Raw genomic sequence first — 15,438 nt, forward strand, 5'->3', positions numbered from 1 at the left:
TTGATGAATGGAGTCCAAAAAGAAACGACAGGAGAAAGATGAGATGCAGTCAAGGAAAGGTCAGGCCAAGCAGGAGACCACCACTTTCAGTCCATCATGTGGAGTTTAAGGCTACATTCAACAATGCATTATTGCAGAGATGATTGATTGAGAACTTCGTCAGCTCCGGTACAGCTGTAGAACCACGTATGGCCGGAAAGGTCAGGTGTCCCAATACTTTTGGCATGTATATTCTGTATGGTAACATTAAAAGTGTTATAACGCAGCTAAGCGTAATTTGACACAAATGTAACATCAGGCAGTTTTTCCATCACACATGTTGGAATAAGGCTTTATGTGGGTCTTATTTAGCCTAATAACAATTACTCAGTGGTAAAACATTATTATAAAAGCATTTCACGATGCTGGTCAGATTGTTTCACGTAACTCTGAATAAGCTTTCATGTTATAACCTTTACTTTGTCAGGTAATTCATATCATCATTTATGATGATGTTTTAACGGAAAGTGTTATAACACACCCCAATCTCCTACATAATGTCTAGCAGGTTTTTATAGCGAATGATGCTTGCTGAAAAAATAGTGTAATAGAGCCTAATAAACACTAAATGTCATCCATAATGATGACGACTAACTCATTACCGTGTCAGTGTTATAACTTGTGTTCCAACTTGACAATGTCACAGCTTTATGGCGTTCCTGTAAAAAAGTTCTATTGTAGAAAATGTCGATAATTTCATAATTCAAACAATGTGTTCATTTCAAATTAAAACAATGTGCATAATGCTTTATAAATGCATTACAACTTGTCATGCTACTTTACTTATTTCATTATATCGCACATATGACATTGACAGGTTTTAGATTTTATATACTTTGTTATAACCTGTAATGGCTTTTTTTTATATAAATAATTCTTGTAGTGTGTATAATGCAACAATAGTGAATAATAACATGTTATAAATGTATCTACATACTATTATATATAGGGTCTTTATAGACAATTAATACGCTTTTTAAATCTATTATAATCTTTGGAACTCGAATGCCTGTTTATAAATCGTTTATAAATCACAAATATTTCTTATGTTTAAAATAATAATAATGCTTATAAAGCTTAATGAATGTATTGTATATGGATGTCTTTGGGTAGGACTAAATTCTCTAACTATATTAGTACCATTGCTTTAATCTCAAATAAACTTTTTCTTTATATACTGTAAATCAGGCAAATAATATTTATAAGGCCTTATGAATGCATTATGACTATGTTATGAATAAATCTAGAGGCTATTTTATTTATAAATTGTTCCAACACTGCTCTAAAACATTGTTTGTTTGTTTTTTGTTTTACAATGTGTGCCGGATGCTTTATGTATGGACAGTGTTATAACGGTACTACGAAGTTCTAATGTCAATCGGTCAACCAGGAAAGTGTTATAGCAACACTGTATGCAATTTAAATGTAATGAAAGCATGTGACCTTTTTTATGAAGGCTTCACGAACTATGACCTACAGATGATTCATGGCATGTTATAATACATTTATAAGGCGCATGAATAGATTTAGAAACTGTCAGGATTCTGAGTACTATAGCAAGAACTTGGGGAATTTTTGAATGTTTTTGTGCTTTTCGGTGAAGAACCGAAAGCCGTATACAAACCAAACATCAAGCTGTGGCCTGCCGTAACAAGCATTCAAAATGATTTTAAGCAGCAAGCCAGTGAAATCATGATCACTCTTTTCTTTGTACGCCTCTGTAAGCTCGGTTGTGTGTCTGAGGGGTTAGCGTCGGAGCTAAGTGCCTGTGTGAATCATGCCGTATTGCACAAATGCCTTCCAATGAGCGCGTTTTTTTATTTTTTTCGGCTCAGAAATACAGTCGGCTCTCTGACAAAATGCCAGTGCATTAAGAAGAGGCAGGTTTCGCTGATCACGGTGACCGGCGGTGGCACGGTGCGGCCGACAGGAGGACACAACCGAACGGCAGACCGAAATAGATCTGGCTTTCTAGTTTCCATAGAAACCTCTGGAAAAAACCTTGGGGCAGGCAGTGGGGTTCGGTGGCAAAGCTTTCTGAGAAAAGCTCGGCGTGTGAATGTGGACCTGCCTGACGGAGCGTGTGGGCGGCGAAGCCGGAGTCGCTGCAGCCGAAATATCATATGGCAACATCTAATCCTTCAGAAGGTGTTGATTCATTTCTGAGTAAATCTTCATGGATGTTCTCAGTAGTTAAGGCTGTGGGTTACTGTTGAGAAGGTCAGAGGTTTAACCCAGGATCATCAAGCTGCCATTGTTGGGCCCTCGAGCAAGGCCCTTAACCCCCTCTGTGCTCCAGGGCACTGTATCATGACTGATGCTGTCCTCTGACCCCAGCTTTTTAACATCACTGAGACATGCAAAAAAAAGAATATCTATCTATCTATCTGTCTGTCTGTCTGTCTGTCTGTCTGTCTGTCTGTCTGTCTGTCTGTCTATCTATCTATCTATCTATCTATCTATCTATCTATCTATCTATCTATCTATCTATCTATCTATCGTTCTGTATGTCTGTCTGTCTGTCCGTCTGTCCGTCTGTCTGTCTGTCTGTCTGTCTGTCTATCTATCTATCTATCTATCCTTCTATGGTTCTGTCTGTCTGTCTGTCTGTCTGTCTGTCTGTCTGTCTGTCTATCCGTCTATCTATCTATCTATCTATCTATCTATCTATCTATCTATCTATCTATCTATCTATCTATCTATCTATCTATCTATCTATCTATCTATCTAGCGTTCCGTCCGTCCGTCCGTCCGTCCGTCCGTCTATCTATCTATCTATCTATCTATCTATCTATCTATCTATCTATCTATCTATCTATCTATCTATCTATCTATCTATCTATCTATCTATCTATCTATCTATTCTATAATAAATGTAGATTTTAATAAAGAATTTAGTGTGCTGCAGAAACTTCTTCTTCTTCTTCTTCTTTTACTTCTACATCTTCATCTTTGGGCTGCTCCTGTTAGGGATCTTCACAGTCATCTGTCTCCATACATGAAGATCTCTTCTATTCTGAATGTGCTGCAGAAACAAGAGGAATAAAACACAAAAACTATCCGTGTGTCTGTATGTAAATACTGCATTATGTGTAATCGTTAGTTTGATGTAGTTTTCTGTAAAGACTCATTGCTTTCTCAGCAGAATGGAGACGATCCGCGGTGCTAATACTCACGTCCTCACGCTCCTGTCTACCCATGCGATTCTTTCTTTTTGTTATACGGTATTGCCACCATTATTTTGTCATTTGTCTTATTTTGCACGTGTCCCTTTGTTCTCTTTGTTTACCCCACAATTACTTTGTCTATATAAACCTATGTTGCGATTACGTTCTGCGATTTTCTTGATTTTGTTTCACGCTCGCGTTCCTCTGGTTTTTTTTTTATCACATTGGGATTTTGTGGTTCTTGTTCTTGTAGTGTTGTTTTGCTGTTTCTCATTTTTCCTTTGTACCCGTTATAGTAAAACGTTTCTATTTTTTTGCCTTGCGTCCGTTTCCACTATCCTGCGTTCGGTGTGACACATGATGTCAAGAGATCTTTGTGTATCTTTTGTAGAGGAGTCTCAAATGCCAGAGCGGTGTAACTTTCAAATTCAATTCTATTTTATTTCATTGTCACACGCAGTAGAAGAATCCGTGACCTATGAAGAAAATTGCTCAATAAATTTTAATTGACAATATAATTGCAGTAAAATAAAAACTAATTTTGATTTACAATACAAATAAGAATCTGGTGTAAACACATGTAGCAGCATTAACATTCCCATTCTGAAGAAAGCAGGAACCTGACTTTTCCATCACGTGGTTTTCCCCGAAAGACACAGAGTTCTGTAAGATGGAAATTTTCCTTTCACTTGAACAACGAGACCCAAACCTGTTCCAGCTCCATGAAGATCTGCTTTTCATCTCCTGCTATTGAGCTCCAACCCAATTTAGGGATGAATGTGAATGCTGACTGCACCACAGACCTCCACATCTCACCTTCATCTGTACCTGACTTTACTAACACCTTTGTGGCCTAATGAATCGCCACAAATCTCCACTAAATCTGGTGAAACATCTTCCCAGAAGAGTGGAGCTCATTATAACAGCAAATGGAGACACAACGTGGAACAGGATGTTGAAATAACGTATGTTTAGGTGTCGACGGTGTATATGCATATTTGCTAGCAGTAATCTCAGTGTCTGTTTGTTTGTTTTTTCCACACAGGAATAACTACAGTGTTAACCATGACTACGCTGAGCACCGTGGCCAGGACATCATTACCCAGAGTTTCGTATGTCACTGCCATGGATCTCTTCGTGACTGTGTGTTTCCTCTTCGTTTTTGCGGCTCTCATGGAGTACGCCACCCTCAACTATTACTCGTACAGTATTCGCAGGCCGACCTGTAACAAGAACAAGAGACCGGTAAGAACCGCTCTGTCTCAACTATTACACATGTACAGGAGCAGGTCAACGCTCAACCAGCATCTGTTAGCGTGAAGAAGTTCAACTGCGATGAGAATATCGATTGTTGTTTAGCATGTTGTGGCCTCGCTGTTGAAAGGTCCTATTTGGGTGAAGAGATATTTCAGGTCCAGTTTGACAAATATGAATATCCTAAAATTGAAAGTTTGAAATTTACATTATGGAAATTCTGAGGAGCAAATTATGCATTTTATTAGATTTTATTGTTCCAAACTTGTGCTACTATCACTGAGCCAAGTGAAGTGGTTAAGGGTCTGGGTTAAGGATCTCTGGGTTGCCAAGCTGCCACTTTTGTCGCCCTTGAGCGAGGCCTTTAACCCTCTGTGCTGTAGGGGGCGCTGTATCATGTCTGTCCCAACATTGCTGGGATTTGCGTAAGAAAGTATAATGTACATATCACAAGTACACAAGTACAGTATAAACTCCCTTTCTTTAGTCACCAGTTGCACTGGAAGGGTTGGTTTATTAAGCATTTAAAGCATGCTAGGAATATGTCATGCTAATTTGTCATGTTATTATCTGAGGATCACCGAATGGAGGATCGTTTCGAGAGAATAAAAAATGGCGGTTGATTGGCCACCTTTGTTGTATTCTGGATGGTGATTAGCCTGCAGATAGAAACCAATAAATCCGAGCTTGTCTGGGAGTTCGAGGGGGTTTTTCACTACATTCAAAACTTTTTTTTAATTAAAAACATTATATTTTGAGAATAAATAAACTCCTACTAACGGTCTATACGAACCTCAGGTTGTCAATAGACTGGTAAAAAAACAGGTTTCTGAGCAACTTGACATGGAGATTATTTGCAGGATGTTTAAAACCCAAACCTTTCATATACACAGCATCTTCCTGCTCATGATTGGACAGCTGGAGACAGTAAATATATAAGTATTATCTCCCACTTTAAATTAAAACCTCAGACGTAATTTCATGTACATCTACGAAGAGGTGAGTTACATAATTAAGTTAAATGAACCCCAAACACAAAGTTCCCTGTTTTCAGTGATATCACAGATGCTAGAAGAACCATTGGTAACACTTTATTCAATCCAACTATTCAGGTCTTCTATTCATAACACACTCATAAGCAGTACTTCAATATTTCATAACACTCTGCTGAAGGAATTCTAAAAGATTTATGTGCACTCTTACCAAGAGCTCAGACAAAGACTGATCCCTATAGACCCCCCATGAAAGGCAGAATAAAGGTAGCCAGAAAACTGCCTGGACTGGGGTTTACCAGGAGCCAAGTCTAGGAGCAGTGCCTACAGAATGTCCCTGGTGACCAGACCATCCACATCCATCATTTGGATATCGCCTGGTGCTGTAACATCTTGTTATTTGCCCGTTTATATAAAAAAAAGGGGTTGCGTTTAAGTGCAATGTTAATCACGGAATAGATTTTTGGATGGAATGAACCTCAGAAATGGAACCAGGATTTATCTGTACATAGTACAAGCTTCTCTTCCCTACTTCAAAGTTTCTCCAGATCACAGTTCCCCATGCCTGACCTTAAAGAACTTCCTGTCCTGCTAAAATCTAGTGTTTTCTTTGCTCTAACACACATTATTCATCTAACTCTTCCTGAGTTTAAGTGGGTGTGTTGGAGCTGGAAATACAGTAGAAACAGGAGGATCTTCAGGAGCAGAATTGAGAACCCAAGTACAACCTGAATTCCAGAACAGTTGGCACACTGTGTAAAATGTAAATCCCCACCAATAAATGTAATGATTTGTAAACCTTGTAAACCCATATTGTATTCACAAAAGTACATAGAAAACAAATCAAATATTTAAACTCCAGATTCTGTTTCACTTTTCCACTTGTTCATGTCGTCCACTTTGCCTGAGTCCATTTTATATGAGATTCAGTGCAGAGAGCACGGCGGCTTTCTGGATCATATTCACGCATGACTTCTTCTTTGCATGATAGAGATTTAACCTGCATTTGTGGAAGACATGGCAACCTGTACTCGGAGACAATGATTTCTGGAGGTGTTAATAAGCCCATGCAGTGTTTTCCATTACAGAATCATCCCTGTTTTATAGATTTTCTCAGTGACTTTGAAGCGTTTCTCAGATCAGAAATGAAATTCTCAAAACGACTTGTTCCTCCACATCATTCAGTCACTCGTACTCATCATAAGAACATTTCTTGTTGCTTTGGTCAATTTGCGAATACTTTTGTAGATTCATTGAATGGATTGTGTACGAGTGTCTGCTGTTTCCTACAGTATCAGTTGTTTCCGTTCATGTTGATTAAAATATATTCTACAGGTTTCACCTGAATAGTTTTAACCCCCAAAAACATCTCAGCATCAGTTCATTGTGTACGTCATTGAATGCAAAATGGTTAAACCAGTCGTCAGAATCCGTCATTTAACATTTATATTCAACTTTTTTTATTTGTAAATGTGTTGAAATTGATGAATTGTGCAGATGAATTTTGAATGAAACACTAATACAGTACAGTAAAAGTGTGAATCCTGTTCGGTCTCTTATAATCAGTATAAATCAAATATACAATTAAATAAATGAATTTGTGCTGAAAATCCGATACCAAACAGAAGGAAGTCATATTTTGTGCATTTTTAGTCACTGTGACCTAAAACTATTTATATCAGGAAACACTGAAAACACGACTAAACTCTTTGATGGTTTTGTTTGTAAACAATGACGAAGGAATTTTTTATTCTGATGGAATGAGATGTGATGCAAATACTTACGTTTGAGAGAAGAACTAAGGATTTTGAGAAAAGTTGATGCTTTTGCAGGAAATCCAATGTTTTGTGCTGCTTGTACAAATTGTTTTGAGAAATTTACTCACTGGATTGATTCGAGAAACGCTCCTGAGCAGCTGAGAGAAACTGTAAATGCAGTGCCGCCTGGGAGCCCGAAGATCACGGCCAATGATTCAGATTCTTTGAAAATTTTGATGATATGTTCTGTAAACGATGAGATATTTGACTGTTTTGCGATTTGATGTTGAGGAACATTCTGAAATTGCTCCATAGATTGTTGAAGCTCCGCCCATCTGTACTTTTAAGAGCTTTTAGCCTCTCTATGATACACAATTCATACCCCAATCATCTTACTGACCTGCTGTCTATTAACCTCATTAGTTGCAAAATGTTTCTTCAACTGTTACATTTTATAACACTCACTTTTTCCAGACTTTTATTGCCTCATCCATGATGAATTTAAAATTTGAAGTTTTTTCTCAAAATGGTGCCTTTTGATTCAACGTTTTATATTTTTTCTTTGTTCTGTTGTGAATAAAATAGTGGGTTTATGATATTTGCATTCTGTTTTTATTCACATTTTACACAGAGTCCCAACTTTTCTTTTAGAATCGGGGTTTTTAGGAAGTAAGTGCTATTAATCTTCTATTCAAGTCACAGATTGTCAATACCAAACACTTTGCTCAAATACAAGGTTGCGGACAAACATGCATGGCACCTGAGAACCTTGAGACAAAGATCAATAATTGATCTGGTGGTGGGGTGGATGCTCTGCATGGGTAAAAGCCCTACTGGGTTGCTTTAGGACATCTGACACAGGCTTTGAAAGGGGATGCATTCAACAGCAGCTTCTGCATTCCAGAATAATGACTTATGGAGAAATCTGTGTGTGACTTGTTTGGCAAGGTTGAGGAGCCTTCAAAATGACCAAACCCCATTGTAACAGCAATCTAGGAATCCAGGATTCATTCATCCATTGAGGAGGTAGTAACTTAGCGTTTAGGTCATTGGGTCAGGAGGTTGTGAGTTCCCAGCCACACCAAGCTGTCACTCCTGGGCCCTTTAGCAAGGCCCTTAAATGTCAATAAAAAAATTGTTTGGGTTACTGACCAGAAGGGTTGTGGTTCAAGTCCTAGCACTACCAAGATACCACTGCTGGGTTGTTGAGCAAAGCTCTCAATCATCTCGTCAAAGGTGGTGTGTCATGGCTGACCCTGTACTCTGACCTTAAACCCTACAAGCTGGGATATGAAGCAGATTATTTTGCTATGTGTGAGACATAAAGACTTTCATAATTGCTCATAATTGATTATAATGTGACATACGTTGTAGTATACGCCTTAAAGGAATCCTTAGCATTACTTAATAAAACACTTATGCAGGGTGCTACAGAGGCTTCCATAGATTTATTTCTGTTTTGCTCAAACAGAAAGGGTAGAAGCTCTACGATCTTTCAAGAACCAACATGTTTAGATAAGCCAAACTGGCAATTGTGGGTTAAGTTGAATTCTCCAACATTTTCTCCATATGAGAGAAAGCACTACTGTACACAAGGCTTACTACAATACTGTACAAGCCCCAGTATCACCAAGCTGCTACTCTTGGGGCCCTTAGTGGTCCAGGGGCCCCAAACAGCTGACCCTGTGCTCTGCAACCTAACATCACTGGGTTGTAACTGTGATGTAACACACTTACTTTACTTGGTATCTAATGTTCTTTATGCTTCACTTTTTTCTCATCCTACACTCCTTAATCTTTTTATCATATGAATCTTTCTGCACAACGAGCGGTGAAGTGAAGAACACTGATGATCTCTTCATCATGGCACCTGTTAGTGAAAGGATTTATTTATCAGGCAGCAAGTGAGCATTTTGTCCTCAAAGTCGATGTTAGAAGCAGGAAAAATGGGCGTAAGGATTTAAACGAGTTTAACAAATTGTGATGTCTAGACGTCTGGGTCAAAGCATCTCCAAAACTGCAGCTCTTGTGGGATGTTCCTGGTCTGCAGTGGTCAAAATATATCAAAAGTGCTCCAAGGAAGGAACAGTGGTGAACCGGCGACAGGGTCGTGAGCGGCCGAGGCTCATTGATGCACGTGAGGAGCGAAGGCTGGCCAACAGACGAGCTTCTGTAGAGAAGGAAGAGAGTGAAATTTCAAAAGGTGTCTCGATTAAAAGACTCCACAGACTGTGCACTGACAAACGTAGATTCTAATTCAATGCTTGCGTCTTTCAGCAGATAATATAACAGCGATTTTGGCCACGTAATGGCTCTGCTAGCTCAGATCAGACATGCTATGTATATTATTTACCCAGAATTTTGTGATGGTCTTACAGAACTACTCAGTGCTGGATGTGGGACCTCCTTCTACAGTCATCGCTCTGAACAACTCCATGTACTGGCAAGAATTCGATGACGCCTGTCTATACGAGTGCCTGGATGGAAAAGACTGCCAGAGCTTCTTCTGCTGCTATGAGGAATGCAAAGGAGGGGCCTGGAGAAAGGGCAGAGTCCACATAGACATCTTGGAACTGGACGCGTACTCACGCGTCTTCTTTCCTACATCTTTTCTGTTGTTTAACATCGTCTACTGGGTAGGCTACCTCTATCTTTAGCAATCCACCTGTTTCCCTTTGGACTTGACTTGGGCAGGACAAGACTTTTTTTTTGCACCAAGCGACAGAACTTTATTAAGAACTTTGTTTCCGGCAAGTTGGAAAAAAGAACATTTTGCCATAGCAAAGTTACAAGCAGATACTTTTTAAGCCCTTAAAGCTTCGGAGTCCGGCTCTTTCTACACAGTCGGAAGTCCACAGGCTTTTTGTCTGGTAGCATTTTCCTGCCAGAAGTCTTTGCCTTTGTTCTTCAGGTACCAAGGAAAAAAAAGTTCACTTATCACAGAAGCGTGATCTTTTGTTTTGTTTTGTTTTGTGTTTTTAACGAGAAAGTCGTAGTACAAGTGGATAAAGCTGCTCTGATGGAGGGGCTTGGAAAGCCTCGCACAGCATGACCCCATGACATCTAAACACCAAGCTGAAGACCAGTGATCAGTCAAAACCGGGTGCGGTGGAGCCTTCAGAGCCATCCACAGTGCCTTCTTCTGGATGGGGTAGCTATCTGCCTGAGATAGAGAGAGAAAGAGAGAGAAAGAGAGAGAGAGAGAGAGAGAGAGAGAGAGAGAGAGAGAGGAATCCTTTTCAGAGACTTGTCCAGCTTCCGGTTTTGACTGAACGCTGATGTGGTCACTATGTGTGTTATTATTATTTTTCTTTTCTTTCAGCTTTCGGTTCTTTTGATGGTCATTTCTCTGAAGTTTGACGTCATTGCATGCTGTTTATGAATAATATTAAACTCCACTTTGAAACTTCACGCCAACTGTTAGTACGAGAAAGTAGCTTTTTATTGGAATATCATATTAGAGGCTAATTGTTTAGGAATATTTATATTTAGGTAGAGATTTTTTTCTAACACAAATGGAATCAGAAGTTTCACTAAAACGTATTTAAATCTGTACATTTTGATTCACTGCAGTAGGAGTTGCATGTGTTATAATAGCTCATATCATCCCTAATCCAGGAACTTGATATTATTAGAGGTGCAAATATTTAGGCCCTGATTTCAATTCGTGCGATTATCAAAAGATTCTTGATGCATCTCGATTTTAATTGAGGGAAGAAGTATCTAATGTTGGATTTCTGATTGAAAGGTCATGAGTTCAAATCCCAAAAATACCAATCAACTTTTCCTGAGTTGAAATCTGCCGCTTCAGCGAGGCCCTTTAATGTGACTTCAGTAAAAATGTCCCTTTAAACTTTCACTTTAAATAAAACACAAACGTTTTTGCTTTTAAATGTACTTAAGTATCCAAAGTAGTGATTTATTATAACTATAATGTTCCTATTATCATTTTTATCACAAGACTCTCTACTCTACTAAAATACTCTTTACTATAAGACTCGAATGTGACTCTCAGCACACTGATCTATTAATAGAATGATATTAATGACTCAAACACTGATTGATTTCTATTATAATAATCATTAAACCCAAAACCTTCTTTATAACTTCTTCAATAAAAACGTGTAAACGAGGTCACGTGTGTTGTGTCGAGTTCGAGTCTGGAGTTCCTTCATCATTTGTTCCTCTCTAAATGTTCTGCTTGATGTTGAACTGATGCTGAACTGTATGTTGGTGATCAGTAGATGCACCAAGCGCCAATCAGAACACGTGTAAAACAGAGCGTGCGCTCGATCCTGATTGGTGACTCGCTGCGTGTTTCACCGGTTACGTTTTAATCCTCGTTAATAAAAAGAAACGACTGACTGTTGAGTGAAAAGGCAGATAATTGACTTAGAAATATAGTGAAGTTAAAGTATAATCTCCAATAGAGATCCTTATATACAGACTTCAGCTCTATTCAGAAGTTAATCATTGTGTTACGTACATTAGGGGCGGAGTTTGTCTAAAAAGTAGGCGTGTCTAAGTTACACATGATTTTTATATATTTAACCTCATATTCATATTCAAACGTGTTTTTGTTTTTATGAATAAAACATTATAACGGGCTTCAAACAAAGTGCCGAGTTCACCGATCCTGGACACCAGGAACTTTCCGCATACTAATATTAACGTACCATGATATGGCCCAAAAGTATTGGGACACCTGACCTTTTCCAGCTATAATCTGTTTCTCCACCAAATTGTACAGGATGCGATAAAATTAAGTTTCCAGCTCCAGCATAACAACGCTCCTATGCACAAAGCCATCTCCGAAGATGTAGAAGATCTCCTGCTATAAACTCCAACCCGATTAAACATGAATGAAAACGAACCCCTGACTACACCCTCGGCCTTCTCACTTCACTGAATGAATCTCCACAAATCTCCAGTGAAACATCTCCCCAAAAGATTGGTTTATTATAATAACAATCTTATGCTCAGGTGTCCATGTGCTTGCGTCCATTAATGGTACTCTAATGTTTTTTTTTGTTTTTTTAAGGGCTGATCGAGATGCATCTCTGAATTTTTTCACGCAAAAACAAGCAAAAATCTAATCTCAATTCCAAAAACAGACATTTTAACTGCAGAGGGTTTGGATCATGGTTTTTTTGTTGTTGTTGTTGCATTAATTTTGTGTTATCAGCGTGGATAATTTTGTGTTAACACAACACCCCCCCCCCCCCCCCCCCCGCCAAAAATAAAAAAAGACCCCTGTAAGCCTTCATCACCACTGTGTTAGATAGAACCAAATGTAATGTGTTTCAGTTGTGATACAGAGTTGCCTTAGGGTCATGGTCAGATGATCCCTATTGTTATTCCGAAGACTTTATATAACATCTACTTTAAAACGGTTGTCATAGCCAAAGGATTCACGCTGACAAGCTGAGAATACACACATGAAGGCAATCTGAGTTTTTATTATTATTATTATTATTATTATTTTTTTTTTTTTATATATTTTTGTATGTATTATAGGCAATTTATAAAACCACTATCATGGATTATAATTTAGACATTTGTTTGCAATGTTTAATAGCAATATTTAATTTATTTGTTTGTTTGTTTGCTTGTTTGTTTGTTTGAATTTGTTTATTTTAAACACTTTTTTCATGTAATCATTCATTTATTTTGTGTACGTTAGTTAACTATTTGTTTATTTGTTTATTTATTTGTTTGCTTGTTTGCTTTAATTGATTTATTTCAATTGATTTTTTTTAATCAATGTATTTATTATTTTGGTTGTTTGTTTTTATTAATTTATTTTAACAAATGCTTTAAATGTAACCTTTTAATTCTTTTGTATTCATTTCATTACATTTAGTACCTGATTAAGTACTTGTTTCTTTTTTATTTATTTATTTTTCAATTATTATTTTGTAGGTAGCATTTACTTGAATAATTTTTATTGCTCTTTTATTTGTGTTCGTTTGTTTGGTTGGTTGGTGGTTGTTTTATTTGTGTGTGTGTGTGTGTGTATATATATATATAAATATAAATATAAATATAAATATAAATATAAATAATTATTACATCATAATCCGATGCCTATTCTGACATTCTCTTATCTCCAGTACGAGTGTTTTTTCTCCTTCTCCTTCTTGAGGTTAGTTTTGTCTTGTGCTCTCATTGATGATGTTTTTCTGATTTCCTGAAAAGTGCTGGCGAGCCGATCCTCCTCTTGTGTTTGTTCCATTCCCATATATTGAACTTTTTTGCGTTGTGATGGTGTTGAGGCGATACTTGAGGCGATTTCTAACCGTCTGATTAACAGTGTTTCGGAGTTCGTTCTCATAGATTTTGGTTTGTTTGTTCGTGTTGCTTTGGTTTTTTTGGTGCGTGATGATGAATAATTATTAGCTGTTGATTATCGGTGGTGCTAGCCCCCTCAGACTGATAGTGTTTCTCTCTCTCTCTCTCTCTCTCTCTCTCTCTCTTTCTCTTTCTCTCCTCCTTCCTTCTCTCTCTCTCTCTCTCTGGAAGAGATTTCCTAACACACCCACGATGCTGGAAAAGCTTGGGTAAGTGAATTAAAGCCATATGTACTGCGTGGGTAGAAACTCAATCTAATAGTGCTGTTTATAATATACTGGGCCTTAGAATCAACCCATCCATCAAACCCGGGGAAATAATGGACGGAAAAAAAGAACAACTAACCGCATTTGATCATCAACCCCCTGCAGACAAAAGTTCTGTACAGTAATATTTCACTCCTGAGACTTCATGATTTTTTTTATTTCTTTTCGAGTTTAACAGTAATGTATAACGTTTAGAGTCGTGTCCGAAGTTTTATTTCAGCTTGCGAATTTTAAACGCGTCCAACTTTTAGCTGGAAAATGATAAATGTGCGAAGAGACCCTTAATAACGCATCCATAAGCAGTGCATGTTTATATATAAGTGATAATCCAGGTGTAGGTGGAAGTTGGTGCACAATGTTCAGCCTGAGGTGTAGTGGAGAGCATTAATTATTGTGTAAGGTCTCACACCTAGACGTGGATTATCACCCTATGCCATGGTCACTTCCCAGCATTAAGGAGTTCAAGCTGAACTGATCGAAATATTGTTTAATTTTTCTTTATTTTATATACACCTTGTTACATCTACAATTGTATCACACCCAGAGATAAAATAGTGCTAGAAGATTACATTTATTTATATGAATGATGTTGTTGTGGAAATCCACCTTTTACAATGAAATGCGATCAGTCCTGGTGAAAATGTAATACGCTTCATTGAAATTGCAATTTGACGTAGCTGTGTATCTCATGTAAAATCTCAATGAACTACCAACCTCAACTTCCATCACACTTCCATCTTCCTCACACAGGTATAAATGTGTGCTGTCTGTTCTTCTTCTGGTGTTTACAGGCCAGAAGATAACAAGAGGAGATCCTATAAAAATGGCAACCAGAGTGATCTATGTTTGCTATATATGCTTTCCCCATGGGTTAAACACAGGTCAAGCAGGACGATTTACTGATAAGTATAACATATCGCAGCTGATCCTAAATTCTCCATATAAGTTCCACCACATGCCAAAAGCTCAGTAAGGTCATTAGGAAATGTTTCTGATAGCTGGGCGGTGTTTAAACCTATATAAAGCATGACATAATGCTTATGGATGTGTTATTATTATTTATTTAATTTTCAGCACTGGACAGCTCACACCTACGCAAAAGTGAGAGTTTGCTGTGTTTAATTTGACTTTTTATTTAAAAAACAAACTTTTCAGTCAAAAATGCCAAAGAAACTACACTGATATTTCAGTAAAGAAATCACTGTTCACAGAAACGGCTGGAGGATAAAATAAAAGTTTAATCTCCTGTTTTTACATTGGGAATTCTGTAATAAGGCTTTGTGATGTGTAATATCATTTATTTTTACTTTATATTGTACAGAAGCCCCCACCTGCAAATGTTGACGTTACTCAATATTTCATTGCTTTTATTTGACAATAATATTTCTATGCCATATTTAATGTAAAACACAATAATTCAATATATTATAATAATTTATGCAAAATATCACATTGTTTTGAATGTGTAATTTATTGATTCTACTATTAAGTCAATAGATCAGTAGTTCATTTGTTTCTTTAATGACTTTAATATTTTAATCATAAAATTTGCCCTCATAACTCATTAATAAGTCAGTACCTTGTTTTATATGATTTATTTATCTCATAATTT

At 37.5% G+C, this 15,438-nt stretch overlaps 3 protein-coding genes across 3 annotated transcripts in view; 1 reads left to right on the forward strand and 2 right to left on the reverse strand.

The window, feature by feature from the left end:
* Positions 1-12,401, forward strand: part of gabrg3 (gamma-aminobutyric acid type A receptor subunit gamma3) — a 130,796-nt gene extending 118,395 nt beyond the window's left edge. Inside the window, exons 8-9 of the mRNA XM_083563379.1 lie at positions 4,252-4,451; positions 9,588-12,401. Coding sequence (XP_083419505.1) covers positions 4,252-4,451; positions 9,588-9,866 — 479 coding nt within the window. The 3' untranslated portion in view covers positions 9,867-12,401. The remainder of the gene's footprint in view (positions 1-4,251; positions 4,452-9,587) is intronic.
* Positions 1-15,438, reverse strand: part of atp10a (ATPase phospholipid transporting 10A) — a 377,925-nt gene that overhangs the window by 350,542 nt on the left and 11,945 nt on the right. The window lies entirely within an intron of this gene.
* Positions 1-15,438, reverse strand: part of oca2 (oculocutaneous albinism II) — a 370,587-nt gene that overhangs the window by 168,675 nt on the left and 186,474 nt on the right. The window lies entirely within an intron of this gene.

Source organism: Silurus aristotelis (assembly GCF_946808225.1).
Source record: "Silurus aristotelis genome assembly, chromosome: 2".
Lineage (NCBI taxonomy): Eukaryota > Metazoa > Chordata > Actinopteri > Siluriformes > Siluridae > Silurus > Silurus aristotelis.